This window comes from Erinaceus europaeus, chromosome 16 (assembly GCF_950295315.1).
Source record: "Erinaceus europaeus chromosome 16, mEriEur2.1, whole genome shotgun sequence".
NCBI lineage: Eukaryota > Metazoa > Chordata > Mammalia > Eulipotyphla > Erinaceidae > Erinaceus > Erinaceus europaeus.
This window is the reverse complement of record NC_080177.1, coordinates 20,133,064-20,149,232: the sequence shown is the minus strand read 5'-3', so window position 1 is coordinate 20,149,232 and position 16,169 is coordinate 20,133,064. Positions and strand designations below refer to the sequence as shown.

Genomic DNA, 16,169 nt, shown 5'->3' with positions numbered 1-16,169 from the left:
TGGAGCAACCAGCCAGGGCTTGAAGCCTGACCCTGGCACAGATTACCTGTGCCACCTGGCAAGTTACTAAACAACACTGAGCCTCAAGTTTCCTCATCTATAAAACAGAAACCACGGTTACATTTTACTCATTACAATGCTGAAGTAACAGCTGTCATGGCGAGGCACTCTTAATTGCCTTACAAGTTCTTGTTCAGTAAATAAGAATCTGTGACTGTGTAGCCAGCACTGCCCACACAGAGGATGTCTGAATTGATAAACACTGGCCACAGAGACCACCCAACATAGGTGGCTTTAGTCACACACACACACTAAGCAACTCTTCATGAGAACTTGGTTCTCCCACCTTCATCGGGGAAGCAATTACAGAAGCCAGACCTTCCACCTTCTGCACCCCATAATGACCCTGGGTCCATGCTCCCAGAGGGATAAAGAATAGGAAAGCTATCAGGAGAGGGGATAGGATATGAAGTTCTGGTGGTGGGAATTATACCCCTCTTATCCTATGGTCTTGTCAGTGTTTCCATTTTATAAATTAATAAAAAAAAGAAAGAACTTAGTTTTGGGGGGCCGACCGGGCAGTGGTGCACCCACTTGAGAGCTCAAGGACCCAAGTTTGAGGCCCCTGTCTCCATCTGCAGAGGGGATGCCTTCATAAGTGGTGTAGCAGGTATGCAAGTGTCTCTCTTTCTCTCTCCCTTTCCATCTCCCCCTCTCCTCCCAATTTTTCTCTGTGTGAGTTCCTGTTAAAATATACAAACTTTAGGAAGTTGGGCAGTAGTGCAGCGGGTTAAGTGCATGTAGCACGAAGCGCAAAGACCAGAGTAAGGATCCCGATTTGAGCCCCCGGCTCCCCACCTGCAGGGGAGTCTCTTCACAAGTGGTGAAGCAGCTCTGCAGGTATCTTTCTCTCCCTCTCTGTCTTCCCCTCCTTCTCTCTGTCCTATCTAACAATGACAAAACCAATAACAACAACAATAACTACAACAATAAAAAACAAGGGCAACAAAAGGGAAAATAAATAAATATATAAAAAAAATTAAAAAATATATATACAAACTTTTGTTTGATTTTATTATGCCACATCTTTGCAGGGGCTTTGTGCCTACATGATTCTACCACTCCCAACAGATGTTTTTTTTTCCCCCCCTTAGATAGAGGAAGAGAGAAACAGAGAAAGGGGGCAGGGTGGTGATACAGCTGGTTGAGCAAAGATGTTACAGTGCACAAGGACTAGTGTTCAAGCCTCTAGTCCCCACCTACAGGGGGAAAGCTTTGCAAGTGGTGAAGCAGTGTTACAGGTGTCTCTCTGTCTCTGTATCTCTTTTTTGTTAACTGTTTATTTATTTATTTATTTGAAAGATAGGAGAAGAGAGAGAGGGAGAAAGAACCAGACATCACTCTGATACATGTGCTGCCAGGGATCGAACTCAGGACCTCATGCTTGAGAGTCCAATGCTTTATCCACTGCACCACCTCCCAGACCCCTCTCTCTCTGTTACCCCCTTCCCTCCCAATTTCTGGCTGTCTCTATCTAATAAATAAATAAAGATTAAAAGAGAGAGAGAGAGAGACAAAGAGGAAGGAGAGATAGCACAGCAAGGACTGCTTCACTACTTGTAGAGCTTCCCCTTTGAGCAGTGCTGTCAGTGATGGTCAGGGGCTTGAACCTGGGTCCTTGTGCCTGGTTAAGGTGTGCCCCTATAGGGTGAGCTATCTTCTGGGCCCCTACAGAGGTGGTTTTTTTTTTAGCTGATGCTAACTTGTGGTGACCAGATGACTGTAACAAACAAGTTTTCATCCCATTTGGAAAGACAGTTCCTCCTGTTTGTACACAAATGGACTGGTGTGTGCAAGGCAAATTCCCAGGATATACCTGGGACTATAAAATGGGAGAAGGTTTAGGGAAGGAGGGCAAGAGACTTCTTTTTCATTGCACACTCCTTGTACTCTGTGGGCTTTCTCTACATGCATATACAACCAGTTCAAATAATAACAACAAGGGGCTGGGTGGTAGTGTACCGGGTTAAGCACATATACTGCAAATAATAACAGTAATAAGTCTTTCTTTCTTTCTTTTTTTTTTTTTTTTTTTTTTTTTTTTGCTTCCAAGGCTATTTCTGGGGCTTGGTGCCTGCACTAATGATCCACTGTTCCCGGAGGCCATTTTTTCTCATCTTGTTGCCCTTGCTGTTGTTATTGGATAAGACAAAGAGAAATGAAGAGAGGAGGGGAAGACAGAGAGGGGGAGAGAAAGATAGACACCTGCAGACCTGCTTCACCACTTGTGAAACAACCTCCCTGCAGGTGGGGAGCCGGAGATTAGAACCGGGATCCTTAATGCTGGTCCTTGCGCTTCATGCCATATGCACTTAACCCCCTGCGCTACCACCTGGCCCCCAGCAATAATTCTTTTGTTTCTATTGCTAAGAAAACTAGGGGAAATGAGCAGACTGGACTGAATAAGGTTTTGCCTGATTAGGAGAATGTAAGTTAGTCCTGCCTAGTCGGTGGGCTGGTGGATCTGTTGGTGGAAAAGTACATGGAACAGCTAGAGGGTGCAGAAACTCAGTAATTTATGATGGTAAAATGACAAGTGTAAAAGGTACTCAGGAAGCATAAGAGGTTATATTTTATTACTTAAATTTTCAACATTCTGTTACATTTACTCTGAGTCTGACACAATTTCTGCATTTCACAGGATGAGTATTGATCAGGTATTAAAGTAATTTATTTGTGTGTATATGAGAGAGAGAGAGAGAGAGAGAGACCACAGCACCACTGCATCACATGGGGTTTCATGCATGCAAGTAATGTGCTGTATCCACTGGGTCCCTCCCAGGTCACTGGGTGGCTATGTTATGAGTGAGTTTTGTACTTTATAGCTGGGATACAGCAAAATAAAGCCTGCTCGGGGCTGGGTGGTAGTGTACCTGGTTAAGTGCATGTGCAAAGACCCAGGTTCAAGGCTGAGGTCCCCACCGGCTAAGAGAAAGCTTCACAAACTGTAAAGCAGTGCTGCAGGTATCTCTCTCTTCTCTCTCTCTCTCTGTCCATTTCGATTCCCCTTTCCTCTCAATTTCTCTCTGTCCTATCAAATAAGATAAAGTTTAAAAAAAAAAAAGTCTACTCAGGGAGGTTAAGTCCCCTGAATTAGCTCTCATGGCTATAAAGTGGCCCAAGTCACCAGGTACCATGATGATGAATCGTCAAAGGCTGCTGCCATGGGTGCCAGCTTGTGCCTGGAGGTTTGGGGGAAGGTTTCCACCGCGAGGACTAACCTGCGAGATCATAGAGCTCAGTGTCGGAGGCGCTGGCCAGCGCCTCTTCCAGTTCTGGGTCAAGGGTCACCTTTTCTTCCACGGGCTTTCTTTCTATGGGTTTCTCTTTGGGGATGAAGGCTCTCCCTTGAAATCAGAAAGATAAAAACATTATGGGTTGCTGCCTTATTGTGGGTGAAGCAGGCTGACCACAGAACGCAGCAGCTCTCAACATTGGCAGCTGCATCATTAAGTCATTGCATCTTTAGCTGGAATTCTTTTTTTTTTTTTTCCTTTTTTTTCTTCTTCTTCTTTTTTTTTAAACCAGAACTCTGCTCAGCTCTGGTTTATGGTGGTGCGGGAGGAACTGAACCTGGGACTTTGGAGTCTCAGGCATGAGAGTCTCTTTGCATACCATTATGCTATCTACCCCCACCCTTGGCTGGAATTCTTAATCACTGGGATGAAGCTACGATCTCAATAATCCATGTGTGGAGGGGAGGAAGGTCTGTAGGCCCTCATTGTGCACTATGAGAAGCTGAGAAGATAAAGTCCCTGAAAAGAGAGGGAAACTGATTTCTACACCTTTATAATGAGTAGTGGTTCCCTCAAAGGTTTCCTCAAAGGTTTCCTGTTTCCTTGCTGTGGTCTGTTCTCCCTCCCTGGCTCGCAGAGCCCTCCTGGGTGAAGCACAATGCTTTTCTCACCAGTCACACGCTGCTTGGGGTTGGGGGCTTATTCAGAGTGAGCCCAGAACCCGGTCCATAGCTCTGCAGAGAGAGGAGATGCAGGCTCACCTACACTAGCCTTCATGCTAGCAGCAGCTAAGGTTAGGACTCAGGGCCAGAGTCCCTTCACTAACATCCTGCAACAGAGTGGGCTGTCCATTAAAACTGACAATGTTCCATTAACACCACCGCTGCCCATAGACCAGAAGTGCCATGAGGGTTCACTCTTGTGGTGTGCTTTCTTTCTATGGGTCCGTACAAAAAGTGATACCCATTCACCAGATTGGGTTTCATTCCCAATCCAGTTCATGGGATCCCCCCCCCCCCCCAATCCAGGCCAGTACCCTGGCTTGGCTCTCTGAACACTCAGCAGTAGTAGTTGTGTCTGTGTGGTCCTTACCTTTCTTTTCTCCGGTGAAAGGCACAAAGTCTTCCCTGTCTTTCTGCTCCAAAGCTTCCTTCTCCAGGTACATGAGGAGGTGCTCGCGATCAAATGGGCCCGTGGCAGCTTTCTGGGTCTGGTCTTTTTGTCGTAATCCAGCCGGTAGTAGTGCACTCTGGCAAGACAGGAGTGTAAGCAGGAAGGGAGGTGTCTGCCTCCAAGTCTCCCTACCCCCACAACTCCCTTCTCCCTGGCTGTATGGGGGAGACAGAGAGCAAGGAGCAGGGTGTCTGTACTGAGATGTGTGTGTGTGTGTGTGTGGGGGGGGCTACTGGCTCTACTGTCCATGCAAAGGGAGTGTTCCCATGAGAGAAAGCAGAACACACAAGGCTGGACAAACCTGAGTCTGCCCCCACAGCCATCTTCTAGAACATGGTGGCAAAAGCCCAGCCATCCTCCCCGGCCTCCTTTCTCACTGATCACACTTAGGATTAGCCAGACCTGTGCCGAGGGTCTCTCAGGCCAACTTGTGGAGACTCCAACAAGCAGTCACTAGGATTATAGGCTCTTTTTTAAAAAAATATTTATTTATTTACCCTTCTGTTGCCTTTGTTTTTTAATTGTTGTTGTAGTTATTATTGTTCTTATTGATGTTGTCATTGTTAGGACAGAGAGAAATGGAGAGAGGAGGGGAAGACAACAGGCTCTTATTTTTAAACCTTCTCCTTGGAAGCATACAAGCAGTTAAGTGAATATATGGCAAATGTTAGAAGTTTCTTCCTAACATTAAGAAAATAAAAAGGTGGAGTCGGGCGGTAGTGCAGTGGATTAAGCGCAGTGGCGCAAAGCGCAAGGACTGCAAGGACCGGCGTAAGGATCCCGGTTCCAGCCCCCGGCTCCCCACCTGCAGGGGAGTCGCTTCATGGGCAGTGAAGCAGGTCTGCAGGTGTCTCTCTTTCTATCCCCCTCTCTGTCTTCCCCTCCTCTCTCCATTTCTCTCTGTCCTATCCAACAACGACGGCAACAATAATAACTACAACAATAAAACAACAAGGGCAGCAAAAGGGAATAAGTAAATAAGTAAATAAAAAAAAGAAAAGAAAAAGGGTACTTGTGTTTTTACAGGTAAGTACAGTATCCAAAAATATTTGGAATAACATAATTAATTCCTAGTGTCATTTTAATTTCCAGTCAAATAACTGTTTGGGTTATCTTTGAGTCTAAATTGACATTAAAAGCAGCAGGCCTGAAGAAACACTATAGTATGCCACATAGCTTTAAAAAATAGTTATTTATTTATGTATTATTTATTTATTTTAATAAGTCAGAGAGAAATTGAGAAGGTGACGTTTTCCCCCCTGCAGGTGAGTACTGGAGGCTTGAACCTGGGTCCTTGCACATGGTAATATGTGCATGCGACTGGTTGTTACATCATCGCCCATTCTAAACTGCATAGCTTTTTTTTTTTTTAATTATTAGTGACTCAATGATGATTAACAAGATAGTAAGATAACAAGGTCCACTCAATTCCCACCACCAGAGCTCTGTGTCCCCTCCCCTCCATTGAAAGTTTCCCTATTCTTTATCTCTCTGGGAGAATGGACTAAATAGATTTTTAAGAGCTTATAAATATCATCTCTCCCCCTCTCTGTCTTCCCCTCCTCTCTCCGTTTCTCTCTGTCCTATCCAACAACGATGACAACAACAATAATAACTACAACAATAAAACAACAAGGGCAACAAAAGGGAATAAATAAATAAAATAAAATATTAAATAAAAAAAAAAGAGCTTATAAATATCAGAAACTAGGGGTCTGGCAGTGGCGCACCCCGTTAAGCACACATAGTACTATGAGCCAGGACCTGCATAAGGACCTGGGTTTGGGGGGCCAGGTAGTGACGCACCTGGTTGAGTGCCCATGTTATAGTGCGCAAGGACCTGGGTTCGAGCCTCAGGTCCCCATCTACAAGGGGAAAGCTTCACAAGTGGTGAAGCAGTGTTGCAGTTGTGTCTCTGTCTCCTTTCTCTATCTCCCCCTTCCTCTCAATTTCTGGCTGTCTCTATCAAATAAATATTTTTAAAAAATTAAAAAATTAAAAAAAAAGGACCAGGGTTTGAGTCCCTGCTCCCCACCTGCAGGGTGGAAGCTTCACAAGTTGTGAAGCTGGGCTGCAGGTTTCTCTCTTTTTTCTCTCTTCCCCTCTATCCCCTCTACCTCCCCTCCTTTCTCAATTTCTCTCTGTTCTATCCAATAAAATGAAAAAAAAATGCTGCCAGGAGCCATGGATTTGTAGTGCCAGCACAGAGCCTCAGAGATAACCCTGGAGGCAAATAAATAAATAAATGAATAAATATCAGACACTCTAAGGTCAGATGGTGACTCACACAGCAGAGTGCACATGTATCATTTGCAAAGACCTGGCTTCAAGTCGCCTTCTCCACCTGCAGGAGGAAAGCTTCAGGAGTGGTGGAGTAATGCTGCAGGTGTTGTTCCTTCTGTTTCTCTTATTCTTTCATCTCACCCCCATTAAAAGAAGGAAAACAAAAGAAATAAAGAAAAGGATGAAAGAAAAAGAACAAAATGGGATAGGACATGGCGCTCAGGTGGAGGGAGTTGTATGGAACTGTACCCCTGTTATCCTACAGTCTTGTCAATCATTATTAAGTCACTAAAAAATTAAAAAGAAAAAAAAGTCACTGGTTTTTGTTGGGAGGGTGAGGGCACAATTTTGTGACATGTGCCCTCAATATTATTATATAATGTTGGAAGCCAGTATTAATCACTAATAAAATATGTATTTAATTTGTTTAAAATGTATTTATTTGGGAGACTAGAGCACTGCTTAGTTTTTGTTGTTGTTGTTTTGTTTTTGCTTCCAGGGTTATCACTGGGGCTCAGTGCCTGCACTACGAATCCACTGCTCCTGGAGACTGTTTTTTCTCTTTTGTTGCCCTTGTTGTTTGTCATTGTTATTATTATTGTTATTATTGCTGTTGTCGTTGTTGGATAGGACAGAGAGAAATGGAGAGAGGAGGGGAAGACAGAGAGAGGGAGAGAAAGACAGACACCTGCAGACCTGCTTCACCACCTGTGAAGTGCCCCCCCTGCAGGTGGGGAGCCATCTATCTTCTTTCTTTCTGTCAGTATCTCTCATTAAAAAATAAAATATTGGGGGTCGGGCGGTGGCGCAGTGGGTTAAGCGCATGCAGCGCAAAGCGCAGGGACCAGCGTAAGGATCCCGGTTCGAGCCCCCGGCTCCCCACCTGCAGGGGAGTCGCTTCACGGGAGGTGAAGCAGGTCTGCAGGTGTCTATCTTTCTCTCCCCTTCTCTGTCTTCCCCTCCTCTCTCCATTTCTCTCTGTCCTATCCAACAACGAATTACGTCAACAAGGGCAATAATAATAATAACCACAACGAAGCTACAACAAGGGCAACAAAAGGGGGGGGGGGAAAGGCCTCCAGGAGCGGTGGATTCATGGTGCAGGCACCGAGCCCAGCAATAACCCTGGAGGAGGAAAAGAAGAAAAAATAATAATAATAATAAATAAAATATTTAAAAAAGAAAAAAAAAAGCAGCCTGGAGTGATGAAATTGCACTTGTATGAATTCACAACTATGAAAAACAGAAAGAGGAATTAAAAAGATCTGAAACGGGGATAAAAATATTTATCTCAAGAATTTCTTTGCTTTACTGAGTATGTGACTCATAGAAATTTTTTCTTTTTACTTTAAAAAAATTTTATACCCCATCAGCTAGGACTCTATTCAGGGAGTCCTGAGATTCCCAAACAGACATGATGGGCCTAGACCTCAAATAAATCCCTCTCTCCATTGTTACTGGTCATTTCTATCAGGAACAACACAATAGACCCCTTTGTAGGCCCCCATAGGACCTTGCCCTCAACTTGGATCAACAATGGTAGAGAATGTTCCATCCTCTGAAGGGAGGCTGGACAATATACTCTATGCTACACCTGAGGAAGATGGGTCCTGATATTGGGGCATCTTGGAATGTTCCTACTTATGACAGGATGTGAGTTCAGATCTCAGGGATGCAGAGGTCACATAGGCTCCTAAGCTGAATATGGGCCCCAGATCACATCAAATCGATGGGGTTTACAGTCAACAGTATTTATACACCTTTCCCATATTTGGGAGCTACTCTCTTCCCTGATCCAGTTTTCTGGTCCTTTCCCCAGCCATGACATCATCTCCCCAGACAATAATTAGGATCCACCTGCATATCAGATTTCAGGCTTAGGCAAAAAACAAAAACAAAAGAAACTAGTATAGCCACAGGCCCTTTGGAATATAACTAAAATATGCCTATTAGCTATCTACAAAATGGAGGACCCCCACCCCAACCCCCAACTCTTCATCTGCACTATTCCAGACTTTAGGTCCATGATTGGTCAACAATTTGTTTGGCTTTGTATGTTAACTCTCTTTTCAACCACCAGGTTCCAGATGCTAGCAGGATGCGACCAGTCTTCCCTGGACAGATAACCCCACCAATGTGCCTTGGAGCTCCACCCAGAGCCCACCCCACTAGGAAAAGAGAGAGGCAGGCTGGGAGTATGGATCAACCTGTCAACGCTCATGTTCAGCGGGGAAGCAATTACAGAAGCCAGACCTTCCACCTTCTGCATCCCACAATGACCTTGGGTCCATACTCCCAGAGGGATAAAGAATAGGAAAGCTATCGGGAGGGAATAGGATACAGAGTTCTGGTGGTGGGAATTGTGTGAAGTTGTACCCATCTTATCCTATGGTTTAGTCAACGTTTCCTTTTTATAAATAAATTTTTTTTAATTTTATTTGTTTTAATGAGAGATATGCAGAGAAAGAGAGACCAGAGCATTGTTCAGCTTTGATTTATCAAAAAATCTTGGCAAGATTATAAAATATATATATATTTTTAAACAAGAGCTAAAGAGAGAGACAGAGAGAGACTAGAGCCCTGCTCAGTTCTGGTTTATGATGATGTGGGGGATTGAACCCGGGACTTTAGAGCCTCAGGAATAAAAGTGTTTTTACATAACCATTACACTATTTTTGCCATCTTTCTCTTTCCTTCTTTCCTCACTAAATTGAATGTCTCCTTCCTCAATCAATGGGAAAAAAAAGTTTTTTCCCCTCACCTAAACTAAAGTGATTTTTTGTTAATTTTTAAAGCTTTATTTATTTTATTTGGTAGGGCAGAGAGAAATCAAGAGGGGGTGGGAGATAGAGAGGGAGAGAGACAGAGACACCTGATGCATTGCTTCATCACTTGCAAAGCTTTCCCTTGCAGGTGGGGATGAGGGCTTGAACCCAGGTCAAGCACTTAACCAGATGTGCCACCACCTGGCTCCTGACTGAAATGATTTTTGCAAAGCACATTTGTCATATCTTTTTGTAGAGGTGGTGTATTCCATGAATTTAAAAAGCAAGTGATCTCAAAGCAGTTAGGAGAAGAAAGAACACAGGATCTGCACAGGGAACTAAGGGATGACTGCTCTCGCGTTTAAGGAAGTTGCTGTTCATTCCCACGTGTCAGGTTCTATCCTTAGCCGCTCAGCTGCAGCTCTGGGTCACTCACCTCAGGATCTAGGTCATCAAGAACATTTTCCAACTGTTTCAGTTCCTCTTCTGAGAGTTTGCCAAGAAGCTCATCTTCATCAATGTTCTTGTATTTCTCCAAGTCTTTTTGAAAGGGTAGTGCCATGGCTTCTCAGATACCTTGCTCATGGGCCGTGAGCATTCAAGCTGGCTAGCTTTCTTGAGACTTCAGAAAGCTATTAAGAAAGAAATACTGGGGAGTTGGGCGGTAGTTCAGCGGATTAAGTACACGTGATGCAAATCACAAGGACCAGAGTAAGGATCCGGGCTCCCCACCTGCAGGGGTGTTGCTTCACAGGCAGTGAAGCAGGTCTACAGGTGTCTATCTTTCTCTCCCCCTCTCTGTCTTCCCCTCCTCTCTCCATTTTTCTCTGTCCTATCCAACAATGACGACAATAATAAAAAAAAAAAAAAGGGCAACAAAAAGGGAATAAACAAATATTTAAAAGAAAGAAAGAAACACTGTTAGTTCCTTTCTGTTAGCAAAGCTTATTAACAGGAGACAGGGCTGCACCGTCTGCTTGTGGAGTATCTCTACTGGAAGAAAGACTCTGCAAGTAGGCAACTGTACCTTCATTTGGGAATTATCTTGCTGCTTGCAAAGCATCGCAGGGGGTGGTGGAGGGCAGGTGATGGTATACCCAGTAAATCATGCATGTTACAGTGCACAAGGACCTGGGTTCAAGCCCCTGGCTCTCACCTGTGTGTGTGTGGTGGGGAAAGCTTCATGAGCAGTGAAGCAATGCTACAGGTCTCTCTCTCTCTCTCTCTCTCTGTCCACCTTCTGTATCTCCCTGTTCCTTCTTAATTTCTGTCTCTAAAATAATAAACTTAAAAAACACAAGGTGTTTGTGTATATACAATTGCACTTACTTAGATTTTTACAATAATCTAGCAGAGAGCATTTTCCAGATGCTAATATCCCATTTGACAGATATTTGCAAGTGAAGGCCGCTGAGTGCCCTGCTTCAGGGCCATCGCTAGGACGTGACCAGCTTCCTGATTCCCGGCATAGTGAGTGACTTTCCACCACACTACTCTGCCTCCTCCAGTTTTCCACAGAATGGACAATGCACTGATTGTAAGGAGTTGTAAGAAGCACACTTGTGTCTTTTCAGAGAGAGAAAGAGAGTGATGTGAAGAATACAAAATGGGGTTCATTCAAGAAAGGGAGTTTGGAAAGTCTATATGAGAAAGCATTGTCCAGTAACTCCCCTGCAATTAAACCAAGCTTGAGTCCAATATATCCACTTTTCTCCTTTTTGTGCTTTTCTCTTCATTTCCATCCTTTTTCTCCTGTTATTTCTCTTTTGTTTCTTTAGCCACCTACCCTAATTCTTTATATAGGCTGTCCCTTCTTCTTCTAAGCCCTTCTTGTCATATAACTTTATTCCTAAACTGCCTTGTAAAAAGAAATTTTTACTCAACCATTCCTTTCTTACAGAGGATTTAAAATTGCTTTTATTGACATCAGGATAGTTGCTGTGGCTTGGTGCCTACATGATGAGTTCACTGCTCTCAGTGGCCATTTTTTCCTTTTTTTTTTTTTTTAATTTGATAGGATAGTAAGAAATTGAGAAGAGGGGGAGAGAGAGTGAAACAAAAAAACATTCCTGAAAACCTGATCACCACTTGTGAAGCTGCCTCACCCTGCAAGTGGGGACCATGGGCTTGGGGCTGGGTCCTTGCACACTGTAATGTGTGCATTCAACCAGGTGCACCACACAGTCACCGCTTGTGAAGCTTTCACCTTGCAAGTGGGGACCAGGGGCCTGAACCCAGGTCTTTGAGCACTGTAATGTGTGTGCTTAACCAGGTGAGTGACCGCCAACCCCATCTTTTTATTTTTTTAGTTTCATTTCATAGTTTTTGAGGGAAAGACAACAAAACAGGTTTCTGTCACACCTGGAATATCCACTAGCTACCATGGGAGCCTGCACAGCCTCTGAGTCCCTGTCAGACGGAGCTCACAGTTGGTGGTTACAGCTGAGAACACTCTAGGTTGCACTCATTTCAGGACCAGTCTTCCGAGTGGCAGTGTAGGCTTCTCCTCTCGTGCCTCCAGAAGGAATGTGTGTGCTGACCCAGACTCACACCCAATACAACCCACTTTGAAATTTTTTTTTTTTTTTTTGCCTCCAGGGTTATTGTGGCTTGGTGCCTGCACTACAAAATCCACTGTTCCTGGAGGCCATTTTTTCTTTTTTCTTTTTTTGGATAGGTCAGAGAGAAATTGAGAGAAAAGGAGGAGCTAGAGAGGGAGCTAGAGAAACACCTACAGACCTGCTTCACAACTTGTGAAGTGACCCCCCCCTGCAGGTGGGCAACCAGGGGCTCGAACTGGGATTCTTGCAAGGCTCCTTGCACTTTGTACTATGTGCTTAACCTGGTGCACTACTGCCCGGCTGCCCCTGCTTTTAGCTTCTAACCCCACAAACTGTAAGGCAATAAGTTTGTGTTGTTTTAGGCCATATAGTTTCATTTTCTTAGAGCACTGTTGTTTCCCCTTCCTTGGGAAGACAATCTATTTATACCACACCAGTGGGCTCCCCTGCTTCTGTTTGGCCCACACAAGACCATGACAGGACCCTGGAAGGCAGGGGAAGAGATGGGGCAAGGGGGGCTCCACAAGGCCACTCTGTCTTCTCTATACAGCTCTTCCTCTGGCTGACTCCAGGTAGTAGGAAAAGGACCATATTGTGGTTAGTGGTAGATTTCAGCCTTGCTGAATTTCTTCATCCTCTCTCCTACTTTGTGACAATTCTCTCTCTTTCTTTGCCACCAGGGTTATCAGTGCCTGCACTATGAATCCACTGCTCCCAATGGCCACTTTTTTTCCCTTTCTACCTTATTTGACAGGACAGAGAAATTGAGAGAGGAGTCGGCACCACTGTGTAATGGTTAGCACCCTGGACTCTGAGAAATTGAGAGGATGTATAGAGAGGAGAGAGAGATACACCTGCAGACTTGCTTCACCGTTCATCAAGTGTCCTCCCTGTGGGTGGGGTGTGGGGTTTGAACCTGGATCCTTGCACATGGTGATATGTGTGCTTAACTAAGTGCATCACCACCCATCCCCTTATGACAATCTTTTTTTTTTAAACATTTCTAAAAAGAATTTATTTATTTATTCATGAGAAAGATAGGAGAGAAAGAACCAGCCATCACTCTGGTACATGTGCTGCCAGGGATCGAACTCAGGACCTCATGCTTGACAGTCTAGTGCCTTAGCCACTGTGCCACCTCCTGGCCACATGACAATCTCTTTATTAAAATTCCTTCATATGTGGTCCAGGAGGTGGTGCAGTGGATATAGCACTGGACTCCCAAGCATGAGGTCCCGAGTTCAATTCCCAGCAGCACATGTATCAGATGATGTCTGTCTAGTTCTCTCTGTGCCTATCTTCTTTGTTAATAAATGACATAAAATCTGTTTTTAAAAAATCCCTTCACACTGTTGTTATATATTTTTGCCAACAAGGTTATTGCTGGGACTTGGTGCCTACAAACAACTCCATCACTCCCAACAACCATTTTGCTTATTTTTTTCTTTCTTTTATGATACAGACAGAGTTATAGAGAAGAAAAAGGGGAGAGAGAAGGGGAGAGAAAAGGGGAGAGAGAGAGAGAGAAAGAAACCTCTGCTTCACCACTCCTAAAGCTTCCCCTCTACAAGTGGGGACCAGGGCTTGAACCTGGGGCCTTGTACGTGATAATACATGTGCTCTATTTGGTCTGCCACACCCCCTCCCCTTCATTTACAGTTTGAATCTTCCCTGTTTTTTTCTTGGACTTTAACTGATAAAATAATATACTTAGGAAGCCTTTCTCTATTCTCATAACCTTTCCATGTGCTCTGCTTTTGAGACCTGGCTTGGATCCTAGTATGTCAGAGCTGAGTGAGGTCTTCAAAGTCCTCTAGTCTTTAGGAGGCCATGTAGAGCACACAAGTTACTATGCACAAGGATTCAGGGACCCGGGTTCAAGTCCTCAGTTCCCACCTGAGGGGTGGAGGGAGCTTCACAAGTGGTAAAGCAGTGCTATAGGAGTCTCTCTTTCTTTCTCCCTCTTTACCCACACCCTTAATTTCTCTCTGTATCTATCCAAAATAAGGTCATGCAGCCCAGAAACATAGGCGGCTTTTCTCCTGCTGCTTTGACTGCTCCTTCTTGGTCTCTGTTGGCAATTCTCCTTCCACCTTACACACCTGCATGTCTCAAGGTCCTGTCTCAGTTTTCCTTTTCTCCCACTATGATACTTCCTATTCCAAAGGCCTCCAAATCCGTTCCTTTGTCCTAGACATTGCTCCCAAGGACTAGATTGACATAGTTCCAATCACCCAGAATGCATTTCTGCTTGGCTGCATCAAGTGTCAGAAGTGCTCTTATGATCTTTCCTTCCAAATGGCCTCTTTTCGAGAATTCTACAAAGTTAATCAAGAAAACCAGTGAGTGGGGCCGGGTGGTGGTGCACCTGGCTGAATGCACATGCTATGATGCTCAAGAACCTGGGTTCAAGCCCCTGGTCCCCACCTGCAGGGGGAAAGCTTTGCGAGTGGTGAAGCAGTGCTACAGGTGTCTCTCTCTGTCTCCCTTTCTTCTTTTTTTTAAGTTTTTTCTTTTTTCTTTTTTTTTTTTTCCTCCTCCAGGGTTATTGCTGGGCTTGGTGCCTGCACCATGAATCCACCGCTTCTGGAGGCCATTTTCCCCCCCTTTTGTTGCCCTTGTTGTAGCTTCGTTGTGGTTATTATTATTGCCCTTGTTGACGCAATTCGTTGTTGGATAGGACAGAGAGAAATGGCGAGAGGAGGGGAAGACAGAGAGGGGAGAGAAAGATAGACACCTGCAGACCTGCTTCACCGCCTGTGAAGCGACTCCCTTGCAGGTGGGGAGCCGGGGGCTCGAACCGGGATCCTTACGCCGGTCCCTGCGCTTTGCGCCACATGCGCTTAACCCACTGTGCCACCGCCCGACCCCCTTTTTTAAGTTTTTTCTATTGTTTATTTATTCCCTTTTGTTGCCCTTGTTGTTTTATTGTTGTACTTATTGTTGTTGTTATTGATGTCATCGTTGTTGGATAGGACAGAGAGAAATGGAGAGAGGAGGGGAAGACAGAAAGGGGGAGAGAAAGAGAGACACCTGCAGATCTGCTTCACCACCTGTGAAGCGACTCCCCTGCAGGCGGGGAGCTGGGGGCTCGAATTGGGATCCTTATGCCGGTCTTTGCACTTTGTGCCATGTGCGTTTAACCTGCTGCACTACCGCCCGATTCCCTCTCTGTTTCCCTCTCTATCATCCCCTTCCCTCTCAATTTCTGGCTGTCTCTATCCAATAAATAAATAAAGATAATACAAAATTAAAAAAAAAAAACAACCAGTGAACTATCCTTGATACATTTTCTTCCTTTTCTCTTCTCTACCTATCAATTGCCAAATTCCTTCTGCACCTGTGTTGAGAGACCATCCACGCCACTTGCCCGCACTGCCCATAGCAAACAGTAATTACCCCATGTCCACCCAATCTTCATAAAACAGTCAAACAAGCAGGGCTGGGCAATCGCAAATTAAAATACACAAGGGTCCACATTCAAACTCCTAGTCCTCACCTGCAGGGGACAAACTTCGTGAGTAGTAAAGCAGTGCTTTACGTATCTCTCTTTCTATCTCCCCCTTCCCTCTCAATTTTTCTCTGTCTCTATCCAAAAATGAACAAACAAAACCATCCAAATAACCATGTTTTAGTGCCTTCACGTTCTTCCCACTGCCTTGAGGACTAGGTTCATTTTCACAGTCTGGCCTCTGACATCCTTGTCAGCCTCTCCCCCTTACTCCCCATCTCCCTTGGCTACAGCTTCCTGGAGCCCTTCCAATGCCTGGATCATGCCTTCTGTCATTTCTTCTGCTTAGAGCACTACTCCCCCTCCTGCTGTGGCTCAGTGCCATCCTACTCATATTCTGGCCTCAGTGGAAGCTTCATTCCTCAGGGAGGCCTGGCTTGAACCCCTAGACCAGGTCTGCAACACTCTCCAAACTCAGCACATCTCTTGATCACAGATCTCCTTGACTTCATAACAACTACTTGTTTTGCCTCTGTTTTCCTGGTTAACCTCGGTGAGGGTGGGAATTGTGCCAGTTTCCGGTTGTTGTTATAATCCCAGCTCCCACCACAGGTCCTGACCTACAGTCAACATCCAACAG

At 44.8% G+C, this 16,169-nt stretch overlaps 1 protein-coding gene across 6 annotated transcripts in view; it reads right to left on the bottom strand.

Annotated features, from left to right (window-relative positions):
• TMOD2 (tropomodulin 2) overlaps positions 1 to 16,169 on the bottom strand; it is a 61,615-nt gene that overhangs the window by 33,257 nt on the left and 12,189 nt on the right. For all 6 annotated transcript variants that reach the window (XM_060174680.1, XM_060174684.1, XM_060174681.1 and 3 more), the window contains exons 2-4: positions 9,954 to 10,149; positions 4,389 to 4,545; positions 3,282 to 3,407 (exon numbers count right to left, since the gene is read on the bottom strand). In XM_060174680.1, coding sequence (XP_060030663.1) covers positions 3,282 to 3,407; positions 4,389 to 4,545; positions 9,954 to 10,079 — 409 coding nt within the window. In that variant the 5' untranslated portion in view covers positions 10,080 to 10,149. The remainder of the gene's footprint in view (positions 1 to 3,281; positions 3,408 to 4,388; positions 4,546 to 9,953; positions 10,150 to 16,169) is intronic.